The sequence below is a fragment of the Gossypium hirsutum genome, chromosome D10, assembly GCF_007990345.1.
Source record: "Gossypium hirsutum isolate 1008001.06 chromosome D10, Gossypium_hirsutum_v2.1, whole genome shotgun sequence".
Taxonomy (NCBI): domain Eukaryota; kingdom Viridiplantae; phylum Streptophyta; class Magnoliopsida; order Malvales; family Malvaceae; genus Gossypium; species Gossypium hirsutum.
This window is the reverse complement of record NC_053446.1, coordinates 24311313-24338108: the sequence shown is the minus strand read 5'-3', so window position 1 is coordinate 24338108 and position 26796 is coordinate 24311313. Positions and strand designations below refer to the sequence as shown.

General features: G+C 34.4%; 2 protein-coding genes and 1 long non-coding RNA gene across 11 annotated transcripts; 1 reads left to right on the top strand and 2 right to left on the bottom strand.

Moving 5' to 3' along the window:
* Positions 1-763: 763 nt before the first annotated feature.
* LOC107914693 (pentatricopeptide repeat-containing protein At1g63330) lies at positions 764-3163 on the bottom strand. Its single transcript, XM_041102250.1, has one exon. It carries the CDS (start codon positions 2962-2964, stop codon positions 985-987), a length of 1980 nt encoding a protein of 659 aa, XP_040958184.1. The 5' UTR covers positions 2965-3163; the 3' UTR covers positions 764-984.
* A 5229-nt stretch (positions 3164-8392) lies between these two features.
* Positions 8393-9367, top strand: LOC107914692 (uncharacterized). Its single transcript, XR_001688957.2, has 2 exons — positions 8393-8739; positions 8916-9367. It is a non-coding gene; the product is annotated as an uncharacterized lncRNA (long non-coding RNA).
* An 819-nt stretch (positions 9368-10186) lies between these two features.
* LOC107914690 (pentatricopeptide repeat-containing protein At1g63330) lies at positions 10187-16416 on the bottom strand. Of its 9 annotated transcripts, none has more exons than XM_041102249.1 (7): positions 13525-16416; positions 13169-13290; positions 12976-13072; positions 12734-12887; positions 11939-12081; positions 10889-11273; positions 10187-10771 (listed from the first exon to the last, which is right to left on the bottom strand). In XM_041102249.1, exon 1 carries the CDS (start codon positions 16236-16238, stop codon positions 13923-13925), a length of 2316 nt encoding a protein of 771 aa, XP_040958183.1. In that variant the 5' UTR covers positions 16239-16416; the 3' UTR covers positions 10187-10771; positions 10889-11273; positions 11939-12081; positions 12734-12887; positions 12976-13072; positions 13169-13290; positions 13525-13922. The 9 variants fall into 9 exon arrangements, with proteins under 9 accessions (XP_040958183.1, XP_016699182.2, XP_016699184.2 ...); XM_016843693.2 differs by having other exon boundaries at positions 10889-11608; positions 11939-12061; XM_016843695.2 differs by having other exon boundaries at positions 11939-12061.
* Positions 16417-26796: the final 10380 nt, after the last annotated feature.

Below are 26796 nucleotides of genomic sequence, written 5' to 3'. Positions count from 1 at the left end.
TCACTTCAAAGTGAAGCAGCCCTGTCACTTGAAGATCAGATCAGATCTTGAACCATTTTCAAGCACCACCAATGACTTCAATAGCACAGTTTGACCTGATGTGATTATTGTTAGGCTTTGCAATATACAATATTTCACACCTGGATTTAGCTTGGTCAATTCATATAATCACTCTTAAGTTGTAATAATCTGCAGTGTTTTCTTAGATTGCGACTTTTTGCACACACGCCTGTGTGTATATATGTAAGATTGTAACCTTATTTTTCAAACTTAGGTTTAAATCCAACATTGGAAATGATTAAGCAAGCGTCCTCTTGTTGGTCATTTACTTGGATTTCTAACCTGAAATTGATGGTACTTTTGCTTGTGAAACACCCACTTTCAACGTTCCTAACTGCTAATCAAACTATGGAATGGAAAACTTGAGCTCATCTCTCATTGCATATCAGAAAACATAACTTCTTCCAGCTCACCTTGATAGATTAGCTCCTGTATGTTGGCCCATCCTGAGTACAATTACACTAAGGATCATACTCCTAATCCATATCCGAATATGAAACAGAGTTTCACTCTTTTATGCCATGATTCTGTCTTATTTGAGCTGTGAAAATGAATTGAGAAACAGGGCATAGCTGCTTTCAGTTTTTCTTATGAGAAGCATCCCATGATTCATGCCTAAACATTGAATCGCCCAAAACATGGCATATTCTGATGTATTTAAATCACTACAAAACTATCCCATTACATAATCATTAGGATGATATAAAAAATAAAAAGACAAGGTCGATCTCCATTTTAATTAGTGCTGTAAATGAAACATGGTGTATATCATCTGTTTCTTTCATCCTTAAAGTACATCAACTAAACTAAAAGTAGACCTTAAACTCACTCACTGTAGTTTCCAGAAACTCTTCAACTTATCACAGCAATACAATTGGTTATGAAAAAATTTATTCACATTCAAAAGTGACAATCTTTACACTATTAGATCAAGATTGATTTACCATATCGTAAGATGAGATCCAAAAATAAGGTGGCAGAGCACAAATCTGCAGAAAAGCCCTTATCGACCATTTCCGTAAGAAGTTGTGTTGCCTTTGAGGTATAGTTGTTTTGGATGAACCCTTGGATCATTACATTATAACAGCAACTATTAGGCAAGCAATCATTATCTCCCATACTCCTAAACAATTGGTATGCTTCATCCGACAATCCCTTTCTACAAAAACCATTAATCATTATAGCATATGAGTAAACATCAGGTTTTAAACCATTGACTGAAAGTTCACGAAATACTTCCTTCGCAACTTCGATATACCCAATTTTGCACAAGCCACCAATAAGGATATTATAAGAGACAATATCAAGTTTCAGCCCACTGTTCCGCATTGCTTGAAAAAAATTCAATGCTTCTTTGAGTTTGCCTCTTTTGCATAAACCATCCAGCAAAATTGAACAGGTCATTAGATTTGGAACTTGCCCAGAAGCAAGCATCTTTTCCAAAAGTTCATATGCGGCTGAAATTCTCCCTAATCGACACATTCCTTGCATAAGAGTGCTGTAGGTGATGGTATCAGGGATTGGTCCTTTTTGAGCCATTTTGTGAAAGAGTTCCATTGCTTCGCCCAACCTTTTAGCTTTACAATATCCGTTGATCATGATGTTGAAACTACATATATCAGGAACACAACCCTTCTTAATCATCAACTGAAATACACTTCTAACTTTATCCATTTTATTTCGCAAGCAATAGCCGTTTATCAATGCATTATAGGTAACAACATCAGGCTCAATGCCTTGATTTCTCATTGTGTCAACAATATCTTCAGCTTCAGAAACCATCCCCTCCTTACAAAGTGCATCAACCAATATACTATACGTGACAACATTAGGCTCAATGCCTTGCTTTATCATTGTCTCAAAAATATCTTTAGCTTCAGGAATCATCCCTTCCTTACAATGTGCATCAACCAATATACTATACGTAACAACATTAGGCTCAATGCCTTGCTTTCTCATTGTGTCAATGGTATCTACAGCTTCAGAAATTGTCCCCTCCTTGCAATGTGCATCAATCAACATATTATACATGAAAATATCAAGTGAAATATTTTTATCCACCATTTCATTCAAAAGCCTTGTTGCCTCCTTTTGCAAGCCTGAATTACACATAGCATGAATTAAGCAACTATAACTAACCATATTTGGTGTAATGCCCTTAACCTTCATTTGGGAGAAGAGATCTATGGCCTCATTTTGTAACCCACACTTGCAAAGATAGTCAATGACAGTGTTATATGCTACAATATCGGGTTCGAAACCTCTTTTTTCCATCATCCTCAGAAACCTAACAGCACTTTTCATATTCCCTGTCTTAAACAACCCATTAAGTATTGTATTGTAAGCAATTAAATTAGGTTGATACCCTTTTCCAATCATATCATCAAACAAACTCAAAGCCTGAGAAATCTTACTTTGCTTACAAAGTCCATTAATCAAAGTGGACAAAGTTATAACATCAGGTTCAACACCTAGCTTCAACATTTTACCCAAAACAGAAAACCCAAAATCAATATAACCTAATTGACAAAAGCAATTAATCAAGATGTTGAAAGAATAAACATCATGAGAAACCCCTAGTAATTGTAATCGGCTATACATAGAAACAACAATGGCATAATGTTTCGTTCTAACAATGGCTACTAATAATCTATTGAATTCCACAGTTGAAGGCATTGGGTACTTGTCAATCATCCTATAAAACATATTCAAAGCATCATCAACATTATGGAGGCCATCATACTTCTTTCTCTTCCCCCTTACAGAAATGGAATTCTTACTAAACGCACTGACGTGGGTAGCAGAGGTGTTAAAATAACGAGAAAAGGGAGAGCGGAAATAAGAAAGATTCTTTCCACCATTAACAATAGAAGTAAAAAGTAAAGAAGGATTAAGCTTACCCATAACTTGAATTAAGGAAAATGGAAAAGGCAAGAGGTGAGCTTGAATGAAACCAGAAAAACTTATGTTATCATCTATTCCCCCCTCTGTTTAAAAGATGGGCCCTTAAATTCTGAGACTGAGAGAGCTGAATTTTAGATCGTATTCACTCAATCGTTTTGGTTGTTTTAGGGTTTAATGTATTCACGAAAAAAAAGAATAGCGGAAATTTTTTATTTCATTATTTATAAAAGCATCTGTAAAATATATTTTTTATAGTATAGGGGTTTTATTTGGGCAAAATTGAGATTTAGGTCAATTTTATGCGAAAATAGGTCGAGATTGAAAATATTGGTGATTTAACAAAATATTTAGGGTTTTAAGTCAATTTCTGAGATATTTAAGGGAACGGGTCGATTTTGATGAGATATTAGCTTTTTAGTTAGATAGTTAAAATGTTACTGATTTTGTTTTTGAGTCTTGGGTTTAATTCTTCTCCTATTCACATTTGTATTTTTATTTAATTTGTTTCAAGCTTTACTTTTATTTTTAATTACTATTTTAAACATACTAGATTTTTTGATTAGATAGCTAATTAATAATGATTTTATTTTTGAGTCTCGAGTTCGATTCTTCTTCTAAGCACATTCATATTTTTTATTCTATATTGTTTCAAGCTTTTTTATTTTTAAATTCAAACTAGGGAAAATTTATCTACATCAAGACCCTATGCTCGAGGTTGACAATTATGCTCATCAAAAAACACACATGAAGGCTTGTATTAATTCAATTGATGAAAAGGCATGGCATGGTGTGTTGACTAAATAGAAACCCCCCCATATTGGATACTAAAAGTGGAAAGGTCATGAAACCAAATGTACAGTGAACCACTAAGGAAGAAAAGTGGGCAAATTCTAACTCAAAAGTCTTATATGCAATCTTTTGTAGAGTAGATATACAAGAGTTTAGGGTTGCAAAGTGCAAGGTTGCAAAGGTTACTTGGGATATCTTGGAGACTCCTCATGAAGGAACATCCACCAATCAAAGATGCAAATGTTAAGCAATTTTACTTAGATTGATTAAATGGAGTCATTAACTTAGTGAAATTAGATTAATAAAAAACTCAGAAGTCTTATTAAAATGTCAAAAGTTAAAAAGTTACTGTTTTAAGACAATCGTCTTAGGGGTGTTATAGCCTTCCTTTTGTGTAACCAAACTTCCAAACCCAAATCTAATAAGTTGACCAAGTCTATTCTTTTAGAGTTTTTTTAAGTTAATTCTAAAATGAGTAGACTCATAAGTGACTAACCAAACCTAGCCTTAAGTTCGTTAGTGTCGAACTTACTTAGAATATTTTTGTGTCTAGCTTAGTAGGAAAATGTTATGAAAATACAAATATAGGCAAATTTAGAGTTTATAGATTTTAGATAATATTTAGACATTTCTTTATCTATTTTCACATAGAAGCGTAATAGGTGTTTTCACATATACACATAACAGAGTTGTATACTTGAGTAGCAGTCATTGAATTATTTATTTCTTAATCCAAAAATCTAAAATTAGAACTCGTCTGATGTTTTAGAAACTAGACTTACTTACCTTCCACCACAAAATTTTTATAATTTCACCATGAGTGAATTAATATCAGAGTTTTTTTTTAAAGTCGCTATTGTTCTGCTACAAGGCAGTTTCAACCTTTTTCTCTTAAAAATATTTATCTTTTAATAAATCATTTATATGGCATTAACATTTGTTGTTAGAAACTAGACTCAATAATCTTTTCAGACATATAAAGCTCATATTCTAATTCATTTTATACAAGCTTTCAAATTCGAAGGATGTTGCCAAGAGTTTTGACATTTCCTCACTAAAACAAATTTATCTCATAATGTAAAATTCGGATGCAAGTTTCGTTTATTCAATTAAAAACTAGAATCACTAATATTTTAAAATATATATGGATAAACTTTTAATTCAATTTCTACAATTTTTGAAAAAAATTTAAAGGTACATCGTTATTGTCACCAAACTATTTTAATGGAATTGTTCATTACCCAATTTCTCAAATGACACATTCAACACATTTTCCTCATTAATAACACATATCATACTTATTCACGTATCATATCATCATAGTTATTAACCATTTCATGGCAACCAAACTTACCATAGCACATTATTAATAAGACAATTTCATAAGCAAGCTTACTACCACAACTTTCTAATCACTTATTTCAACAATTTTTTAAGCTATGGAATTTGCAACCACTCATTACACACTCACTTTCATGTTTATTATACAAGTTGATAAATTACATATACTTGTTAGTATAGGAAAGTAAGATTATCCAAGAGTACTTACCTCTTAGATTTATTTTTACAAATCCAAACTTTCAAACACTTGAATACATCATTAATAAGCTTGGAATTTCCATTTTCCATCAATTCCTCATTTTCTCATACACAATAATAAAACCAACTAATAGTATCTAAAAATTTCAAACTTTACCATAAGCAAAATCAAAAGTCAAGTTAGGTGTGAAGGAAAACATCATTTGTTACCTTATTGAAGCTTTTGAAAAAAATGTAATGATTGCAATGTGCTTGAGGAAGTGGGCACTTTCTTACCCATTGGGACAGGCAGTCAGCTTTTCATATTTAGGTGATTGGCAATTTATTAAACCAAATATTTGGGTTGAGCTGAGTTCATGGATAATTTTAAGCCCATTAGTGAAGATCATATTACTTGAGGAAACATATTTGGAGAACTGGATCGGATCGAGTTTAATCCCATGGATTGAGAAAGTTGGATCAGATTGGAATGTTGAAGACTTAGTTGCTAACAGTCTTTGTTTACTTTGTTTGTTATTATTATATTGTATTCAACTTGTTTACCTATTGTTTTATCAGGATTGTTATAAATTTTCATGATGTTAGCAAGTCTCGAAAAACTCTATATAATTGAGAGATTTGTATAGGTTGATGTACAGATTATAGAGAGCACTTGATTTGTTTTGTTCAAGTGGGAAATATTATTTGTGAAAGTGCATTTTGATTGTAAAACCTTTATGTTGTGAATTTACAAGCTAAGTTCTCAATGGGGAATTGAGTGGTGAGAGTTCTAGTCTTCAAAGGTGCAAAAGTGATGAAATTGTCACAAGGGTGTGATAGATTTAGGTTCACTTATTGTAAGTGTTTGAAGATAATGGATACTTCTCACTGAGCTAGGCTCCGTAAACGTAAGAAAATCAACTTGCATAAACAATTTTTGTGTCCCCTCTTTTTGTTTTGTGTTTCACGATGCTTGGAGAAGTGTTAACTTCCCCAATCACTTTTGCCAGCACTTAACTTATTACTTAACAATTGTTTCAGGTCAACATAAGCTTTCTTTCTCTATCTTCAACTTTCTATCTTAAGAACCATAAAAACTCTTGCTAAAAATGGAGGTTTGAAGGTGAACTTAAGTTTGGAAAAGTGTTTTTTTCTTGTTCTTAACAAAATATCAAAATTGGGGTTGAGATCTTGTGTAAATTTGAAAAAAAAATGCAAGAAAAATGAAAAAGAAAAGAAACTCCACCAAAGGAAGTATGTGGAATGGTTGAGAGAGGCTTCAATATTTTCCAAACTCATTGGTTCCTAAAATTGTTCCAAGAATTTCCAAATTGGATTTATCATAGCATTTATTCATATCAAGTTCTAGAGCACCTGAGATTCCAATACATTTAGCTCTCTTTTATATCATGTGAGTAATTTTCATCCTCACCAAAATATTATCACATATTTAGTGGTCCTATAAAAGCGTTTTGATATAGTTAAGGTTGTCGAAACCATTTTTAAATTTGAAAAATGGGGATCGACTTTGAAAATAAAAATAGGGAGTCGCCACCGACCTTTTAAGGAGGTGTGGTCGGATCACCTTGAAAATGATTTTGGTCTGCGAAATTTGAGAAAACAGGTTCGGGAGTCTGTTACGCACGAGGAAGGGTTAGCACCCTCGTGACGCCCAAAATTGGTACCGAATTGATTGTTTAATGTCTTAATGTCGAAATTTTGAAAAGATTTTAAAATACGATCCTTTTATTTTGAATAAAATGAATTGGAAGATAAATCGTCACACTCAGTAAGTTAGAGTGCAACATTTTAAATCTTCAAAATTAAATTTATTTCTTAACCTTTTAAAACCTATGCATTTTGAGAAGGATTTTCGATTATCTGGGTCAAATGAGAAAATCAAAACCTGGTAAGTTAGGGTTCGATTCCACCAAATTCCTAAATATCGAATATTGCCTTTATTTTTTAAAATCCTCGTCTCGAGAAAATAACATGTTATATCCAATGCATTAGGACACGACGTGTCGAATTCCCGAGAATGGTTTTTTATTTGAAATTTGTACGTTAAAAATTTCGATTATTTAGATTCAACGAGGGAATTGGAACCCAATACGTTAGGGCTCAATTCTTTCGAAGATTCCAAATGTCGAATATTTGCGTTATTTACGAATAAAACGATTTTAATGCTCGAACAAAATGCAATTCCCTTTTTAAAAAAAATGACGAAGCGATAATGTAACGCGAAATGGTAGTTCGGAAATTAAAATGTACACTAATGAGCGACAAAGAATCAATAAATACAAATAAGCAATAAAATACACGAGCAATAATTTTACATCTCATATTGCAAATACTAATATTAAAAACAAATAAATTATAAGGAATATCAAGCAAATCAACACAAACAAAGTATAATAAGTTTTAAGACAAAAATAAAATGAAAAAACATACAAGGGAGAGGATCCAAAATTATCAATGTACGATAAATTATATGTATAAAATTTCGTCATAATGTATATATACGAGTTTGCAATAGATTTAAAGGAAAATAAAAAATACTATGTAAACAAAAAATGTAATAACAAAACGAATTTAAAGCAAATACATAAGAAAAATATATAATATACCAAATAATATACATGCATAATAATAATATACAAAAGTTAAATAAAAGAAATGAAATAAAATGGCAAATTTAAAAGGAATAAGATTTCTATGCATAAAAATATCATTTGAAATTAATGATAGGTTATTATATATACATACGTATACTAAAATACATGCTATATATACATATATATGAAAATATGAAATATTATGAATTTATAAAAAAATTAGTTTAACTAATATATATAAATATATTATTAAAATAATACCAACAAATGAAATTAATGAAAATAAACCAATTAGTTCAATGAAAGCGGACCTATTTTGAAACCAAACAAAATTTTAAGGGTTAATTTGAAATAAGTGAGCCAACGTCCACATTGAAAATCATCGGAAACCATAGGGACTAAAGCAGCAATTAAACGCATGGATCTGGACATTCAAATCCTACAGTGAAAACGACGTCATTTGACTGAGGACTCGGATGAAATCAGAATCAAACATAAGGTAACAATTAAAAAAATTGAAGAAAAACTAAACTGAAACAAAAACGAAATGCGGAGGGGTTCAGTGCCCAAATAGCCCATCAGACCTAAAGCGCGCGGATCCTTCCCTCGGGTCGGGTCACCGCGCGGGTTGAGGGCTATCATACGGCGTCGTTTTAATAATCTACCTAAAAAACAAAAAACCTAAACTAACCTAATCTACCATTTGAAGGAAAAAAGAAAAAAATAAATAAAAGAAAACCTAAGCACACTCTCCCTCTGCGCCGCTCGGTGAATCATCGCCTCCTTCGAAGGCTCCCCGAACACTGCTCCAAACTCCGATGACGACGGAGGGAGAGCGAAAGGTCCAGTGGAGGTATGCCTCTCTCTCCTTTTTATTGTTTTTATTTTAAACAAAGATTGAAGAACATAAAAACTAGAAAACGAAATAAAAGAAAATGAGTCTGATAACCAGTAAAAAAGAAAAATACTGGGAAGTCACCTTTCTTCCAATTTTTGTATTGAAAATGCGTGTGTGTTTTTTATATTCAGTGTGCGTGTTCCAAAAAAAGGGGATCCCTTTACAAAAATCGAAAACGGCTTTATATAGCCGGAAATACAATAGAAATTTTACAGGTAATTTTTCTAAATTCCTCCTATTTTTCTCTGCTATTCCTTTTGCGTTTGTTGCGTTCTGTTTTTTGCTCGTTTGTTGGTCCTTTGCAGGTACATGGTCGTACGAGGGCCAGCATGTACGGGGGCTATGCGTGGGAGGGGCGTGCTTGTACGGAGGCTCGCGCACACACACGAGAGGGGGCTCGTGCTCGATTGCGGCGCGGTAACTGCTGCCTAGGGTTTCTGATATCCCCATGTTAGGCTAATTTGGGCTGAGTGATTTGGGCCTGGAGGGTTAAGTATTGGGTTAACAATTTAGGCTTGGGAATTTTGGGTTTTGTAATCGGGTTTGGACTTGGTTGTAATAAACTGGACATTTATTTGGTTTATTTGTTATTTATTTGGGTTCTAATATTTGTATCGGGCCAGGCAAATTTGGGCCATTACAAAGGTTTTTCACCATTACCTTGGCAATAATTTTGTAAACAACCTTGCAAAGGTTGATGGATCTAAAATAAAGATGTCTATGAATCATGTTAGAACTTGATTTTAAATAAAATTTTAAGCTGAGGCCCAAGTCTAATCTAACTTGTTCATAAGCTTTTATATTATTGTTTAAAAATAATAAAATATCTCCTTTCAAAATAATAATAATAATAATATATTTTTATATTAATATTTATATATTTTTATAATTAAAATTGAATAAAATATTTTTATAGTTTTATATTAATTTAAATTGGAGTCACTCCACCATGGACAAATTTAGACTAAAGTAACTTTACCACCTCTAGATTGATTTGCTTCGGTGTCGATGGTGTTCATTTCTTTCAACATTTTCCCAGTTCTGAAAGCACTGAGATAAGCTTTTAATACCAACAGTCCAACAAGCTTAGAAGAAAATGACTGGTTTTCCATCTAGACCCAGAGGCTTAAGAGGTCTTATGTTGAAGATTGCCTCTTTATTGTCTTCCGTACTATTAATAGTATTCTAAATTTCTCTCATAAAAAATCCAGTCAAATATATGTGTATATTTTTTTATTCAGATTGCAAATTTTCGTTATCCGTATGTAACCTTAATGTAGTTGACTTTGAAATGCGTCCGAAGTGTAATGAGCTTCATCTCTTCTTTTCCAATCTAATTACTGACAATGCTTGGTTTAGAAGGATAAAGTGAGATGCATCTCTTCAAAATATTAAACACACATTTCACAGTCAAAACTATAATCAGATTCCCAATTGTGATATCTTAAGTTTAAAAACAAAAGGTTAAAAATCCAACATTAGATATGATTACGCAAGGTGATTACTTGGATTTCTAACTGGGAAGTGTTTCCTTGCATCTTCCCAGTAAATATACTAAAACTATTATTGTTAATGAAAAAAACTGAATGTCTGAGGCAATGATTTCTCATCGGTAACCACCACCACCACCACTTATCATCAGGCTGCCTATTCACCCCCATGCCTGGATTCATGCCCATGTTCATCCCCATTCCCATGCTCATAGGTTGCCGATTCATACCATCATAGCCTAAACTCCCATGCCAATGCCTTGGATAGGACCACCACCCACTCCCATACCCCATGCCCATGCTGGAACCCACCATGGGATCCTCTGGAGCTCTGAGAACACTAGCACCAGCACAGCCAATCCCAAAACCAGATTCCATAGAATTACCCATCGTGACAGCAGATGTCACTGCAGTCAGGGCAGGCTTTTCCATCCTATTTTCCTTCTGATTGATTGCACCAAAGTCCACCGCTATATCAGACAATGGGTTCTTTTTAGCTGCATATAGAAAATAAAGGTTTTTTTTACCATTGCATATAGAAAATAAAATGCTTTTGTCATACGATGTTAATTCTTGTTGGAGGGGCATATTTAGAAAGAGAGGTTAGTACTTACCTCCAGATATGTTTAAATTGACCAGTCCACTGCTCAATGTATCAGCCCAAACAGTTGACTTGGGCTGAAATTTATCCTCTGAGAGTTGGGAACTATAACAGGTGCTGCTGTTGACAAGGGAGGAGCCGTCTGTTGTGCCATTGAAGTGTATGATCCAGGTAGTGAAAAGAAGCCTCCCAGGACATTGTTGTTACTATGTGCACCTGATTCATTTGTGGTTTGAGGAGCAGAGGGCGAACCAACTGGCACAGCAGATCCAGCCATAAAAAACGTTTCCAGTGTTAAGCTGAGCAGCTGGTACGGCAGGGCTTTGAGGTTGAGCAGCCATTTGTGAACTGACAGGAGCCTGTGCAGCAGACCCCGGGAATTTGGGGGGCCACAGACACTGTGGGAGGCAAATTTGCCATATCCATTATTCTAACTTGACTATGTAGGTTGGGCATATGGATTAGCACTTAGCTGTACAGGTTGGCCATATGCATTAGCATTGGCTGAGCAGTTTGGCCGTGTGGATTAGCATTTGGCCATGCAGTTTGAGCCTATGGATTAGCATGTTGCTGTGCAGGTTGGTCTTATGGATTAGCATTTGGTCGTGCAGGTTCTGTATGGACTAGCATTTGGTTGTGCTAGCTGGCCACAGGGTTTGGTACTTGGCAACCCATTTTGGCCATATGGGTTAGCACTGGGTTGCACAGGCCGGCCTTATGGATTACCACTTGGCTGTGCGGATTGGTAAATGTTAGCAGCTGATCTAGCAGATTTTGAAATTCACACTGAAACCTTCTTACGTTACCCTTCTATAGTAAATATGCAGATGATAAAGATGATTATGCAAAGTAATTTCAATTTTAACTATCCATGCTGCCTTACATGGTGATTCAATTAAAGATACTTAAATCAAATGAAAACAAACAAGGCAACAACAGAACAGCATATCCATAGTCACGGTGCCATTTAGGCATATATTGCAGACAGATGGAATGAAATCCTTGTACATTAACCAAAGAAAAAGGTGATTAATAAGTCTGAGATTAAACAAATCATATCTACCTGATTTCCAAAGTTAGATGCCTGTTGATTATCAGAAAAGGTGGGTAAAGCACCAGATTTAGGAAGGGCATCAGCCTTAGCAGCAGGGGTCTCGAGTATAGTTGGCACAAAGGCCAATGAATCCTACAGGGCACCAAGACAGTCTAGTTCAGAAACGGTCGAAGCAGTAGGAACAGCATTACCAGGGGCAGGGGAGGTGTGGCAACAGGATCGGGGCAGTTGAAACAGATGAGCAAAAGATTAAAATAAGTTCCAGGTTAAAGGGATAAATGCAATAGCATCAAGATGAATCCAATTTAGGTTCCTCAAAACTAGGAGATTTTGCTCATACAATCACATGAAACTCCAACTAGTAATTTAATTTCAAATGAGTAAAGAAAAGTCAAATTTTGAAACAAGAAGCCATTGTAGCAATCTTTTATGTTTTGATTTAAAATTATTATGTACAATAATTAAAATTGCCACTAGTATAAAACCAATTGCAAAAGTTTAAGTACCAGAAAACAATCAAAATATAAAATGATTAAATCAATTCTGCAGGAAATATACACTTTGCAGCAAAATAAAAAATGAAATGGAATGGAATGTGAAGCAACATAGGATACCAAACTTATTACTTAAACAACTCATAAGTTTATATTTTGCAAGAAGATTGTTCAAGCCAAAATGTCACCATATCGACTGTGTCATATTGGATGAGCAATAAGGGCACCAGACTCAGACCATGATCATCCAACTGATAACATTGGAAGATTGGAGCATACAAACCATGGTATTTAAATACAAAATTCATACCTGAAACTGAAACACGTGGATCAAATTCATCGAAAGTCTCCACCTTTTGACTTGAAGGAGATGCTGAGTTACCAAATCACAGGTGGCTTGGTTAGGATTATTTCTAGCAGGAGAAGACAACCTGGCAGCAGCTGCTACTGAAGTTCCTCCATCCCTATCATCAACGATCTTTTTAGTGCACCACCTAGAAAAATATGACTGGAAGCAACATGTCTCCAAACATTTAAGGTACAAAACAATACCTTCACTATGGACAGGACTCCAAGATGCGCTTCCTGCTAGTTCATAACTAGGACTGGAGGAGCACCATTATTTTATTCAGAGAAATGCTCATGCTGCCTTCAAAAAATTGATTTTGAAAAAATTTTAGAAACAAGAAAGCAATATTTTATTGATCAGCTAAGATGAGTTAAGAATGCATCCACTCTGAGGTACCTTCCATCCTGAGTATAATCATCAGCTCTAGCACTGATACCCCATGCAAGGAATATGGTCTTTTTTTTTTCTTTTGAGAATGGATGATGATCATGTTAATTACATCATTCATGACAGGCATCCTGCAAAGATAAGAGCACCATACTTAAAGTTCAAAGGGGAGAATCATAAAACCTACTAAAGTATGCGTTAAAGCAGCCTGTTTAGGCATGATGGTGAGAACAGACAAGGTATATAATGAGTTGTCTGGGCCACTTGCGGTGGGAAAGTTGGAATCTCTTGCATTTCTATTGTTAATTTTAGTTACTTCTTATAACAACCAAGTAAGTTAAAGAAAGAAAGAATCAACGAGGCACCTGCTGGAGCAGCCAATTGAGACCAGCCGATTGCTTCAGCTTTTAGCAAGTGAAGCTTCGAGCTTTTGCAATGAAGTGTTGAGGATTTGCGCATAATAGTCATTGGTGCTGAATAAAAACTCAGCTTGGCAGGAAACAGCCAACCCAATAAAGAAACTTACTTCAAAGATCTAAGAAGAAAACATTCTCAAGAAAATCACTAGTGAAGCGTGAAACATGGTGTATAACACTTATTTGCTTCATCCTTAATGTTTAAAGTCCATTAACAAAATTGAAAATAGACTTTGATACTCACTGTAGTTTCCAGAAACTTTAACTTATCACAGAAGTACAATTGGTTACCGAACAAATTGATTCACATTCGCAATGTGACAATCTTTACACTAATAGTGAAACATTCAGATCAAAATTGATTCATTAGATTGCAAGATGAGATCCACAAATAAGGTGGCAGTGCATAAATCTGCACAAAAGCCCTTTCCAACCATTTCTGTAAGAAGTTCCGTTGCTTTTGAGGTATAGCTATTTCGAAGAAACGCCTGGATCATTACATTATAACAGCAGTCAACAGGAAAACAATCATTATCTCCCATGCTTCTAAACAACTGGTATGCTTCATCTAGCAATCCCTCTTTACATAATCCATTAATCACAATATCATATGTGTAAACATTTGGTTTTAAACCATTGACTGAGAGTTCATGAAATAATTCCTTTGCAACTTCAATTTGCCCAGCTTTGCACAAGCCATCAATTACAACACAATAAGAGTCGGTATCAAGTTTCAACCCACTATTCCGCATTGCTTGAAAAAATTCCAATGCCTCGTCAAGTTTACCTCTTTTGCAAAAATCATCCAACAAAATCGAAATGGTCATTAGATCTGGAACTTCTCCAGATGTAAGCATCTTTCTTAAAAGTTCACATGCAGTTGAAACTCTCCCTAATTGACACATACCCAACATAAGAGTTCTGTATGTGACAAAATTAGGCTCAATGCATTGTTTTCTCATTGTGTCGACAATACATTCAGCTTCAGAAACCATCCCATTCTTGCAAAGTGCATCAATAAATATGTTATAGGTGACAACATCAGGCTCCACACCTTGCTTTCTCATTGTGGCAATGGTATCTACAGCTTTAGAAATACTCCTCTCCTTGCAATACGCATCAACCAATATATTATACGTCACAACATCAGGCTCAATGCCTTCCTTTCTCATCGTGTCAACAATATCTTCGGCTTCAGAAACCCTCCCCTCCTTGCAATGTGCATCAACTAATGTACTATACGTGACAACATCAGGCTCAATGCCTTGCTTTCTCATTGTGTGAACCATATCCAAAGATTCAGAAATTAGCCTCTCCTTGCACCATGCATCAACCACTATATTATAGGTGACAACATCAGGCTTGACACCTTGCTTTCTCATCGCATTAAAGATATTTACAGCTTCCGAAATTGTCCCCTCCTTGCAATGTGCATCAATCAATATGTTATACGTGAAAATATCAGGAGAAACATTGTTACCCACCATTTCATTCAAAAGCTTGGTTGCCTCCTGCTGCTGGCCTGAATTACACATACCATGAATTAAGCAATTGTAAATAACAATATTTGGTCTAATGCCCTTAACCTTCACTTCAGAGAAGAGGTCGAGAGCCTCATTTAGTAACCCATTCTTACAAAGACAGTCAATAAGGGTGCTATATGCTCTAATATTGGGTTCGAAACCTCTTTCATTCATTGTCCTTAGAAACTTAACAGCTCGACCAGTGTTCCCAGTCTTACACAACCCATTAAGTACTGTATTGTAAGCAACTGAATCAGGTCGACACCCTTTTTTGATCATTTCATCAAACAAACTTGCAGCCTGAGAAACCTTGCTTTGATTACAAAGTCCATTAATCAAAGTGGACAAAGTTACAACATCAGGTTCAAAACCTAACTTGAGCATTTTCCCTAAAACAGAAAACCCAAAATCAACTTTACCTAACTGACAAAAGCAATTAATCAAGATGTTGAAAGAATAAGCATCATGTGAAACTCCCCATAGTTCCATCTGGCTGCCCAGAGAAACAGCAAGCGCATAATGTTTCATTCTAACAGCTCGACCAGTGTTACCAGACTTGCACAACCCATTAAGTACTGTATTGCAAGCAAATGAATCAGGTCGATACCCTTTTTCGATCATTTCATAAAACAAATCCACAGCCTGAGAAACCCTGCTTTGATTACAAAGTCCATTAATCAAGGTGGACAAAGTTACAACATTAGGTTCAAAACCTAACTTGAGCATTTTCCCCAAAACAGAAAACCCAAAATCAACTTTACCTAAATGACAAAAGCAATTAATCAAGATAGTGAAAGAATAAGCATTATGTGAAACTCCCCGTAATTCCATCTGGCTACCCAGAAAAACAACAAGCGCATAATGTTTCATTCTAACAATGGCCTGTAATAATATAGAGAACTCCACGATTGAAGGCTTAGGGCACTCGTCAATCATCTTGTTAAATAAAGATAAAGCACCATTAAGATTATGGAAGCGATCATGCTTTTTCTGCAATCCCCTTACAGGCATGGAATCCTTACTTAAAGATTCGACGTGGGTAGCAATGGTGTTAAAAGAAGAAGAAAAAAAAGAAGGGTATAGAATAGAAAGATTCCTTCGACCATTTAGAAGCGATGAAGAAGAAGGAAGCTTACCCATATCTTGAAATTAGGAAAAATGGGAAAACCAAAAGCTGCAGTTGAAGCAAACCACAAACGACGCAACTCCCAGAAGAAGGAAAAATAAGTGAACGAACTCAATCTATACTTCTCAGACGGGTACGGGTCGGATAGAAACTTGTATGTATTTAACGTTCTAGAATCTATCGTTGCAACTTTCTGAATCACAACTTAGCCCCAAGTATTTTTATATCTACATTAATGATTTAATTGAGAATATTTATATCTTATTTTTAACAATAATCCAATGGATTAATATATGCTTTAGCCCCTGAATTTAGTTACTTCTATTTAATAAGTTTTAACTAATTACAAATTGTTAACTTTATCCTGCTATTACAAAATTTTTTTAATTTGTTCTATGTTTTAATTTACTAGTTTCTAATAACATATGTTTCATATGATTTTATGTGTTTAATTTTAATTAGTTTTTAAATAAAATATTTTTAATTATTGCAATTAATTTTTAAATTCTTTTTTTAATTGTTAAATATTATTTAAATATATTAACTTATTTAACAATTTAAATATAATAAAAATACATTTTTAAATATCATATTAAAAATTTGATATTTTCTAGATCAATTTTTTTAATAATATTAAAATATTTGTACTATTTTCAACATATAATATAATTTTACTTTATGTAATCATTATTTAAAATAGGTTAAAGGGGTATATAAGCCCCTAAACTTTCGAAAAAAAACCAATTAAGTCCTTCCACAAAAAACTACACTCAATTAAGCCCACAAACTTTCAAATTGCATCAATTAAGCCCTTTGACTAATGTTTTTCGTCTTAGACCGTTAAGAGCCCTGACATGGCACTCCATGTTAGTGAGAGCTGTTGACGTACTGCCACGTCGATTGCCACATCAACAAAAAGTAAATAATTAAAAATTAAAAGAATTTTTTATTTTTTACTGGAGGTTCATTCATTTCAAAACTTATTTTTAAAAATAAAAAAGTATTTTTTTAAAATGATAAATTTATAATAGCATTATTGAAATTTATAAAATTATTAAATCAAATTTTAAAAAATAAAAATTATTTAAAAGTTAAAGTTCAAAAGGATAACTATGTATTCAAATTCATTGAAGATTGTTTTCTTGAATTATATAAAGTTTAAAAAATATATTTGTTGATGCTTAAGTTAGCATAAAAAGTTCAATATATTTGTTGATGACCTGCATCAATGTGTTCTTAGTAGTAGAAGGTCCTGTAGGGGAGGAAAGTCGTTATCATGTCGGGGTATGATCTCAAACGCACTCTGATGATAAAATTGAAATTTTATTTGTTACTGGTAAGGGTGAGCATTCGATTGAATCGAATGAAAAAATTTCGAGTTAATCGAGTTGACGAATCCTATTTTATCATCTTAACTCGATTTGAAATTTTCTCGAATTGACGAATGAGATGAAATTCGAATTAAATCGAATATATTTATTCGAGTTAAATTTAAAAAATGACTTTGGGTCCTTGTAGCCACTGCCACGCATGGAAACAAGTTAGTTGATAAATGGTTAAATATGCACATGTTTAGGTATGTTTGATGTATGTGCTTGAGGTGCCTAAATGACATATTGGTTGTATGGATTATTAGACTATTGTATGGACCTTTTTATGTAGGTTTTGAGCATGTTTAGAAGCCTTGATCATATGTGCAAAAGTATTTAGGCTTATGCTTAGGAAGGGTGAAAGAAATGACTTGATTTTAGCCATTTTCTTGTCCACACGGCCTAAGACACGGGCTTGTGTCTCAATCGTGTGTGACACACAACCATGTGACATGGCCGTGTGTCCTTTGTAGGTTTTAAAGGTTGCAAGTTAGGCAGTTACATGGCCTAACACACGGCCTGGCGCACGGGCGTGTGAGACCATTTCGATAGTTACACGGCCTAGCACACGAACGTGTGGCTTGGTCGTGTGACCCAAGTTAGAGAGTTACACGGGCATGGACATGGGCTGGAACACTGCTGTGTGTCCATATTCCGTATGTTACACGTCCGTGTGACCCTTTGCAGTATGAAATTTGCTATCTTTTTCCTTAATGTTTCAAATGTTTCCGATTTAGTCCCGAATCGTTTCTAAAGTATTTCTAAGGCCTCGAGGGATCGAATAAGGGACAATATGTTTATGACTGAATGAATTATACCATGATTTAAGAAATGATTAAATGTGAATTTTTTTAAGTTATGCTTTTATGGTAATGCTCCGTAACCCTATTCCGGCGATAGATACGAGTAGAGGTGTTACACTATTATTTTGACTGGGATGTTACTAACACTTTGTTTACCATACCTTCATGAAGTTCTATTAAAAAATCCCAGAAACGTATTCCATTTGTAGAAGTGTGTGATTTGACGATCAATTGCGTAAGTCTCATTGAATCACAATCGTTTTTAATCAAGGGTTATTTATTTATTAAATACGTACTAACACGAGTATTTGGTCAAAGCCGTGGTGATTCTAGAATCGAACTCTTCCCTTTCAAAGTGGAATTGGGATTTGTGCAATCGTATTTACAAGGTGTGGGCACTTACTTTTAATAATGATGGTTGATGATAATATTGATAAAAATAATTTAATAAGTAATAAAATATTATTGTTAATATTATTCTTTGAATAATGAAATATTGGGTGAACACAAAAGTCTTCTTAAGGATTGATCTAAGATTCGATAAAAGAGAATACCAAGTAAGTTCCTGAAACTTCAGATCTGTGATAATGATTGTGATTTGGTGATTTCTATAAAATATGTAATTTTGTGATTTCTATTACTCATGACATGTGATTTATGATTATTGGATTATGCATATGCAAATGATGTGAAAATATGATTATCGATATTCTGATTCGTATGAAAAATATGTTACTATTCTGATCTGCTGATTCGCATGTTAAACATGCCATTATGATAAAATATATACGAGATCTGATCTGCATGTTAAGCATATTGTATTCTGATATTTTTTATTCGCATGTAAAGCATGCCTATTGAAAATTTGTTTTGTATGCCATATCACATGCATGGGGATGGGAAAATATGTATGGAGGAAGTATTTGACAACAAATCTGCATTATCTGGCGGCTTGTCCACAATATTTTGTATCTGGCAGTAAATCTGCAATATCTGGTGGTTTGACCACATTATTTTGTTTCTGGTAGCTCGACTGCATTATGTGGTGGCTTGTCCACATTATTGGTGTGTTATTGGATGTATGAGTTATATAGGGATCTCTTTATGGTGTGTAGCGGAGGTGGGTAGGATATGTTTTCTAAAAATTTGTACTGTTTTCTGAAAAGGGTTGCATTGACATCGTCATTGTGCATTCTGTCATATCTGATTTTGTGAATGAATATTTGGCAATTTATGATTTTACTAAATTGATGTTGTTATGAGTTAAATTATGTTATTATTATTGGTAACCCAGACTGGGTTTTTTAAGCTCACCCATTTAAATTCTATTTTTTTTTAGATAATTGAGGTTAGGATGGGCTCGGCTACGGAGGCGCTCTTGATAATTTTTTAAAAAACTTTATATTTATTGGTACTTGATATTCTAGGATTTGTTTTATTACTTTGGACTTGGACTTTGGGTTTTTTTTTGGACTTTGGATTGCGATTTTTCTGCATGGTTTATGTTTTAAAAACTATCATATAAAGGATTTGCGAAAATAAAAATTTAAAATGGATTTTATATAAAATAATAAAAAGCTCATTAATTATGTTTTCAAAAATTCAATACTAACTTTCCATTACACGACACAATTTGCTCATGAAACTAATATTTTACAATATGTATATTAATCTATGATTTCAAAATGAAAAATGAATTTTAGATATAGAAATTTGTTCGCTGCAATGTTTTAATTGAATTACGATGTTTTCCTAATACTCTCTCAATACTTGAGTTTTTCAAAAATTAAACGATATCAATTAAATTTTGGTTTTTCTTAAAACAAGACTCAATGACATTTTGCAAAGGCGACTTTTAAAAGAGAAAAGCTTCTAAATGCTTTTACTACGCCATTGTCATGGCTAATGTGATCTTCGAGATTCGGCCATAACATTTAGGCCAGATTTAGGAGGTTACATTTAATGGTATCAGAGCCTGGTTCAAAAACTCAGATAGTGATTTTGGGAAAAATCCATACTTTGGTTAAAAAAATTTATTCTATTCTGAAAATATCAAGGCTCCGAAGCTAGCCCAGATAAGTACTTCTGCCTTACTAAGTTCTGATATGAAACTATAGGATACTGTAGATACTGAAACTATAGATTTTGAAAACTACACTGTGAAACTCTAGACTCTGAAAACTATAGATACATATACTCTAGTGATGAAACTGTAGAAGTAAAACGTTATGAATTGATAATTAAAGCTTGTTTCTAATTGTTAGATAAAATTACATAAAACTTAAGAATTCGATAACAAAAAGATGAGTACTTAAGGCGTTCATACTAGGGGTATGAGAGCTCACAGTGAGCAAGGTCTAGGGACCCAAATAGATTTATCTGCGTCACAAGTGCTTACACTTGAGCCCGTTATCGAACTCGAGCCAGTGGTTAACTAGGTCGAGAACACGCAAACTATGAAGGAGGACCATCAAGAGCTGCTGACGATACTGTGTCACAGGCCATGCTTAGGGTGCTGCAGTATGTTGTTGGGGACCAAAGTGGATTTGAAAATCGCGGGACCATTGTTGAGAGGCTCCGAACTAACAGAGCCAAGTTATTCAGGGGAGTTGTTGGGACGACCCCCACAATGGCAGAGTATTGGTTAGAGGCTACGGAAAGGATTCTGAGCGACATTGAGTATATGCTAGAGCAGAAACTGAAAGGTACGGTCTCCCTACTAAGGGATGAGACTTACCACTAATGGTAAGCCATTGCGAGGCTTTACAGAATAAGTATGTGGGTAAGCGTTATGTTGAGGCCTATCGACTGAAGTTCATTGAGATCAAGCAATGGGATAGATCTATGGTCTAGTATAAGACCGAATTTCTATGGTTAAGTCATTATACCGAGAGGATGGTTGCGACTGAATAAGACAAGTGTGTCAGATTTGAAAACGAGTTGAGATATGAGTTAATGATGCAAGTAGCCCCTCGGCAAGAAAGGATTTTTAAAGCGTTTGTGGAGAAAACCAAAATTGTGAAGGAAGTGAAGTGTTTGGAACGCGAATCAAGGGATAGAGCTAGAATCCCTGCCAAGAGAGATGTTAATTCCACTGTTCAGGCTCCGTGACCTAATAAAAGATTCTGAGATGATTGACCTAGGCAAAATGTTGCTGATGTTGATGGAGGGAGAGCCCAATATTGTGCCACTTGTGGTAAGAGCCATCCGGGAGAATGCTAGAGGAGTTTGGGCGTATGCCTAAGATGTAGATCCTTGAAGCACAAGATCAAGGATTTTCTGCTTCTTAATGAGCAAATGCAAGCACCGAGTCAAAATCGTGTTCAGAATCAGAGAATTGGATAGCAGCCTCCAGGAGGTCAAGGTCCCAATAAAGGTGGTAATGTTGGGCAGAGGGAGAGCCCAAGGTCAGGGTGCTAACGGAGTTGATACTAGATGGCTTGCACTGGTGTACGCAGCTAGGCATGGAGAGGACTATGACACCACCGGCGTCATAGTAGGTACCATTACCGTTAATACCGTACCATATTTTTCTCTGATTAACATTGGATTACCCCATTTGTATATTTTATGTTTAATGGCTGATAAACTGGGTATTGAGGTAGAAGATATTGTTAGTAATGTGAGTGTCCTTAGTCCCTTAGGAAAATCTATTTCTATTATAAAGTGTATAAACAGTCTCCGTTAGAGATCCAAGGAGAAATATTTTCGGTAGATATGATGGAATTACCCTTCAACGAATTCAATCTCATTCTGGGGATGGACAGGTTGGTAGAACATCAAGTCATATTGGATTGTGCTACTAAATGGGTCACTCTAAAGACTCTGGATGGGAAAGAGATAATGATGGTTGGAAAGCGTAGAGATTACTTATCTAACGTAATCTCTGCTCTAATAGCTAAAAGACTAGTATGCAAGGGATGCGAGGCATATCTGACTTATATTATGGATACGAAACCCTAGATATGAAGAAGAAAACCTAGGAGAAACTAAAGAGAAATTAAGCTAAACTAAACCTACAAGTTGTGTCCTCTCTCTTCAGCCAAAATTGGTTATTTTTCGTAGCAAAATCTGACCCCATTTTATGACCAAAGTTCCCTTGAGCGGTTTTTTTCCAATTGGTGCTTCAGTTGGACAAAAACTACCCTTGGCGTAATATTTTGTCCCCTTGGCGATATGGGTATCGCGATACCTAAGGCAGGATATTGCGATAATGTAATTAGTATTGAAATAAGGCTACCCCTTGAGAGGTGGATATCGTGATACCTAGAAGTGGGTATCGCGACATCTCTGATAGTATACTCAGGGGGTGTTGGATAAGACCCAATTTGAAAATGGTTTTCTTTTACAACGAAAAATTAAAAATTTGAAAATCGACCCAATTTGTGATATTTATAGTAATAAACCTTAACCGAATCCGTACCTATATTTTTTGATAACCGGATCTTTGATGTTTTTCGGCTATCAACCAAACGATATTCTCTACTATTCTCGTACCACGAACTGCTTTGAGTGTGGCATCAAACCAATTAAATTGAAACATAAAACTAGAAAAAGTTGTCTCCTTTTGGGGTGAAAACGAAAATTCTCTCTTTTTTAATAGAAATTGGTAGAATAGTTATTTTGGAAAAATATATATGTAATAATTGAGAATAAATTCTTTCTATTTTTCAACAGATAAAAATCTCTCAAAGTTGTATTAATAGCTCTACCGGAGCCATCTATTTGTATAAAGGAAAGGTAGAACCCTTGTAGAGTTGTAGAAGTTTATTTTAAATAGAAAAACAACATACTACATATGAGGGATTTTGAGCCTCTCTCACATCGGGTCTAATTTCGAGTACTTCCTGAGCTTTTTGATCTAGTACTCTGTAATGTGATCCAACCCAATTCAATTTTTCTATTTCCCAAAAATAAAATTTAATATTTACATATTAAATAATTTTCTCATCCCAATTTTACTCCAGTAAAGTTTTGACAATTTTATCCCTAGTAAAATTTTGACGATTTTACCTCGAGAAAATTTCGAGAAAATTCTCACTATGTCACAACTAAACATGTTCACTATGACTGAATGATTTATTTTCATTTTTGGGCTTCAAAATAGTCCAAAAACATAAACTCATTCTTCCATTATTTTTTAAGTAATCCTATATAGGATTGCAAGTTTCCATTTTCATTTCCAAATGATTCCATTTCTCCATTTCGGAGAAAACCATAGTCATTCTTGAATGTTTCGTGCTTCTCTTTTTCTATCCATTCTGTTTATATCTATTCAAAACACACAATTCATTTATGGTTTCAACGAGCTAGCGGAGGGATCGATTGGATATATGTAGTTGAGGCTCAAATGATTTATAATTAAGTTCTGACTTTTCGCCTATTCATTATAAACTTATTTAGTCACGAAGTCATTTCACTATAGTATCGTGATTGAGCTCTCACCAATGACATACCATTACGAAAACAGTTACGTAGTTCTCGTCTAATGACTTTATCATAAGTGTGTTACCCTTATAGGATATCCTTGATCTGTTTCGGATAATATTGCTTCTCCCAATATAATTCTTTTTTATCTCAGGGTAACCATTACATCTTCTTTCATGAAAAGTCAATCACTATCAAATAGTGATCAAGTCAATCATTACAAATACAGTCGACCGTGACCATATTTACTTTTCATCAACCATGTAATATCAGTGAGAGTATATCATTTACCCATGTTTTGGGCTATGAATTCCATTGTTGTGAATAACCCTACATATTGTCTTAAGATAGTCCTCTAAAGAGATATGAAATCTCGATACAGAGGGTTGATTTCCCTTATTTGAATCAGTCATTACATAATGCTTCAATATCCTGTCTATATATGAAGCCTGAGATAGTGCTATCACTTTTTTATTTCGATCTCTTAAGATTCAAATATCTAGAACAAAATTAGCTTATCTCAAGTCCTTCATGCTAACCTGTTGGGTTAACCACAGTTTAACTAATGACAATGTCCCTACATAATTTCCAATAAGTAGAATGTCATCGACATATAGAACAAGAAAGACCACCTTTCCATCTCCTAAACATTTTTAAACACAAGGTTTATTTACATTTTGATCAAATCCAAAAATCTTGATCACCTGATCAAATATTTAATTCTATAAACTGGATGCTTGCTTAAGTCCATATATGGATTTAAGCAGTTTGTAAACTTTATGCTCGTTTCCTTTAGCTATATATCCGGTAGGTTTCATCATGTAGATTATCTCTTCAAGATAGTCATTCAAAAGCATTGTCTTGACATCTATTTGCTAGATCTCATAATCGAGAGCCACCGTAATGGATAGTAATATGCGGATTGACTTGAACATGGCAACTGGAGAGAAGGTTTCTTCGTAATCAATACATTGTTTCTGAGTATAACTTTTTGCTACAAGTCTGGCCTTAAAAGTTTCCACTTTTCCATCTACATTTTTTTCCTTTTGTAGATCCACTTACACCCTTTGGGTTTTATCCCTTCTGGTACGTCTACAAGTTCCCACACTGATTTAGAATACATAGAGTCCATTTAAGCTTTTATAGCTAATTCCAGAGCTTGGAATTAGCATTTTGCATCGTTTTGTCATATGTAAGTGGGTAGCCATCTTCATGTTTGGCAGACTCAGTGTTAATAAAACTTCCGTTAGATTGGAAGAACTCAAGCCTACGAGAGACCCTCCCACTGCGACTAAGCTCCCTATGCTAATGATTGTTTGCAAGTCTACTATTAGGAGTTGGTTTTGAAACCGTTTCATTAGGATTTTGTATATTTCCTGAAAGTTCCTTGAGTACCTCTTTAGTCCGAGGTTTGAAGTCATTCATGTAACTTTCTTCAAGGAAAGTAGCATGAGTTGAGATTATAACAATTTACTTTTTCGAGTTATAAAACAAACCACCCTTTATTCCATTTGGATATCCTACAAACATACACAATTTTATCAGTAAGTCAAACTTCCTTTCATCTTTATCCAATACGTGGACCGTGTGTTAGCCCGCGTGTGCCAAAATGTGTCATATAAATCAAGTCACACAATCGATTGTTTACTTATGCCATAAACAAGCCATTCACCATTCAATAGGTCTATACAAAGTATACCAAAAGCATACTAAAACGTAACATCTTCCAAATTCTAACCAATATGCCTCAAGGCACCATTACAAACAATAATCAATACCAAAGTATTTCCTAATTCATACCAAATTCGAACATGATTGTGCACCTGTTATTTGAATCACCAAAATACCAAATTTTCCATCTATATCTTTAACTATGTACCAGCATATCCATCTATAGATTTGACACCAAAACAACCAATACACCAACCAAATACATTATCCATTCATCTAACAATGACCAAAAATGCCAAATCCATAACTATTAAATTGGATACCAAAACTATTTCACATACCATACTTAGGCAACTAATTTAATAATCAAGCTTTTAGAATATATTCACCAACACAATCTTACCTATTTGAATATCTCACACCATGACCAAACATGCCAAACTTTCATGTTATTTTACCACATTTTCCATATTCATCAATTACTTTTAAAGCAATCACTTCAAACCATAAGCTACCATATTAAAATGCCATCATCCAATACTTTATAAATACCATATACATACACTATTACAAAACACATTTACATAATTTAACCCCTATTACATGCCACATAACCAAAATAAAATGTTTTCAAAATCTACCAAAAAGTGGTTGGCTAGTGTGATCTGCAAGCTGATCCAATTTGTTGAGTTCCACAAAACGATAACTATAGGAAAATGAAACAGAGTAAGCTTTAATTGAGCTTAGTAAGTTCATAGGTTGGAATCAATATAACTTACCTTAATTTCTTCCTTTAAAAATAACAAAATAGTTAACTAAACATTTTAACCTTTTAGCACAATTCACATCAAAAGGTGAGTTCATCGCATTCAAAACTTTTATCTTTTCATAATTTACAAGTTAATCCAACACCATATCAATTCATAGTACCAATAAGCATAAACATGTTTCGAGATCATTCATCTATGATTTATCACATTTTAAACCAATTACAAACTATCAAGTCTATTAAAAACAACAATTCAACTGGATGAACTGTTATGAACAGATACGGATACTCGGTTATCCACCCAAAACACGTCAAAATGCTCAAACGAGTTAATCCATTCAAGAACACGCCTGGGCACTAAGTGTTAAGCCGTAGCCTAAACATCCCTCCAAAAACACGATTGGTCACTAAGTTCCAAACCCGTAGGCTTCACATCCTCCACCAGAAACACGTTTGAATTACTGTAAATGTAACTCGATAATCCGCAACAAATGTAGAAAGTGACTAAATTGTCAATAAAATAAAACATAAA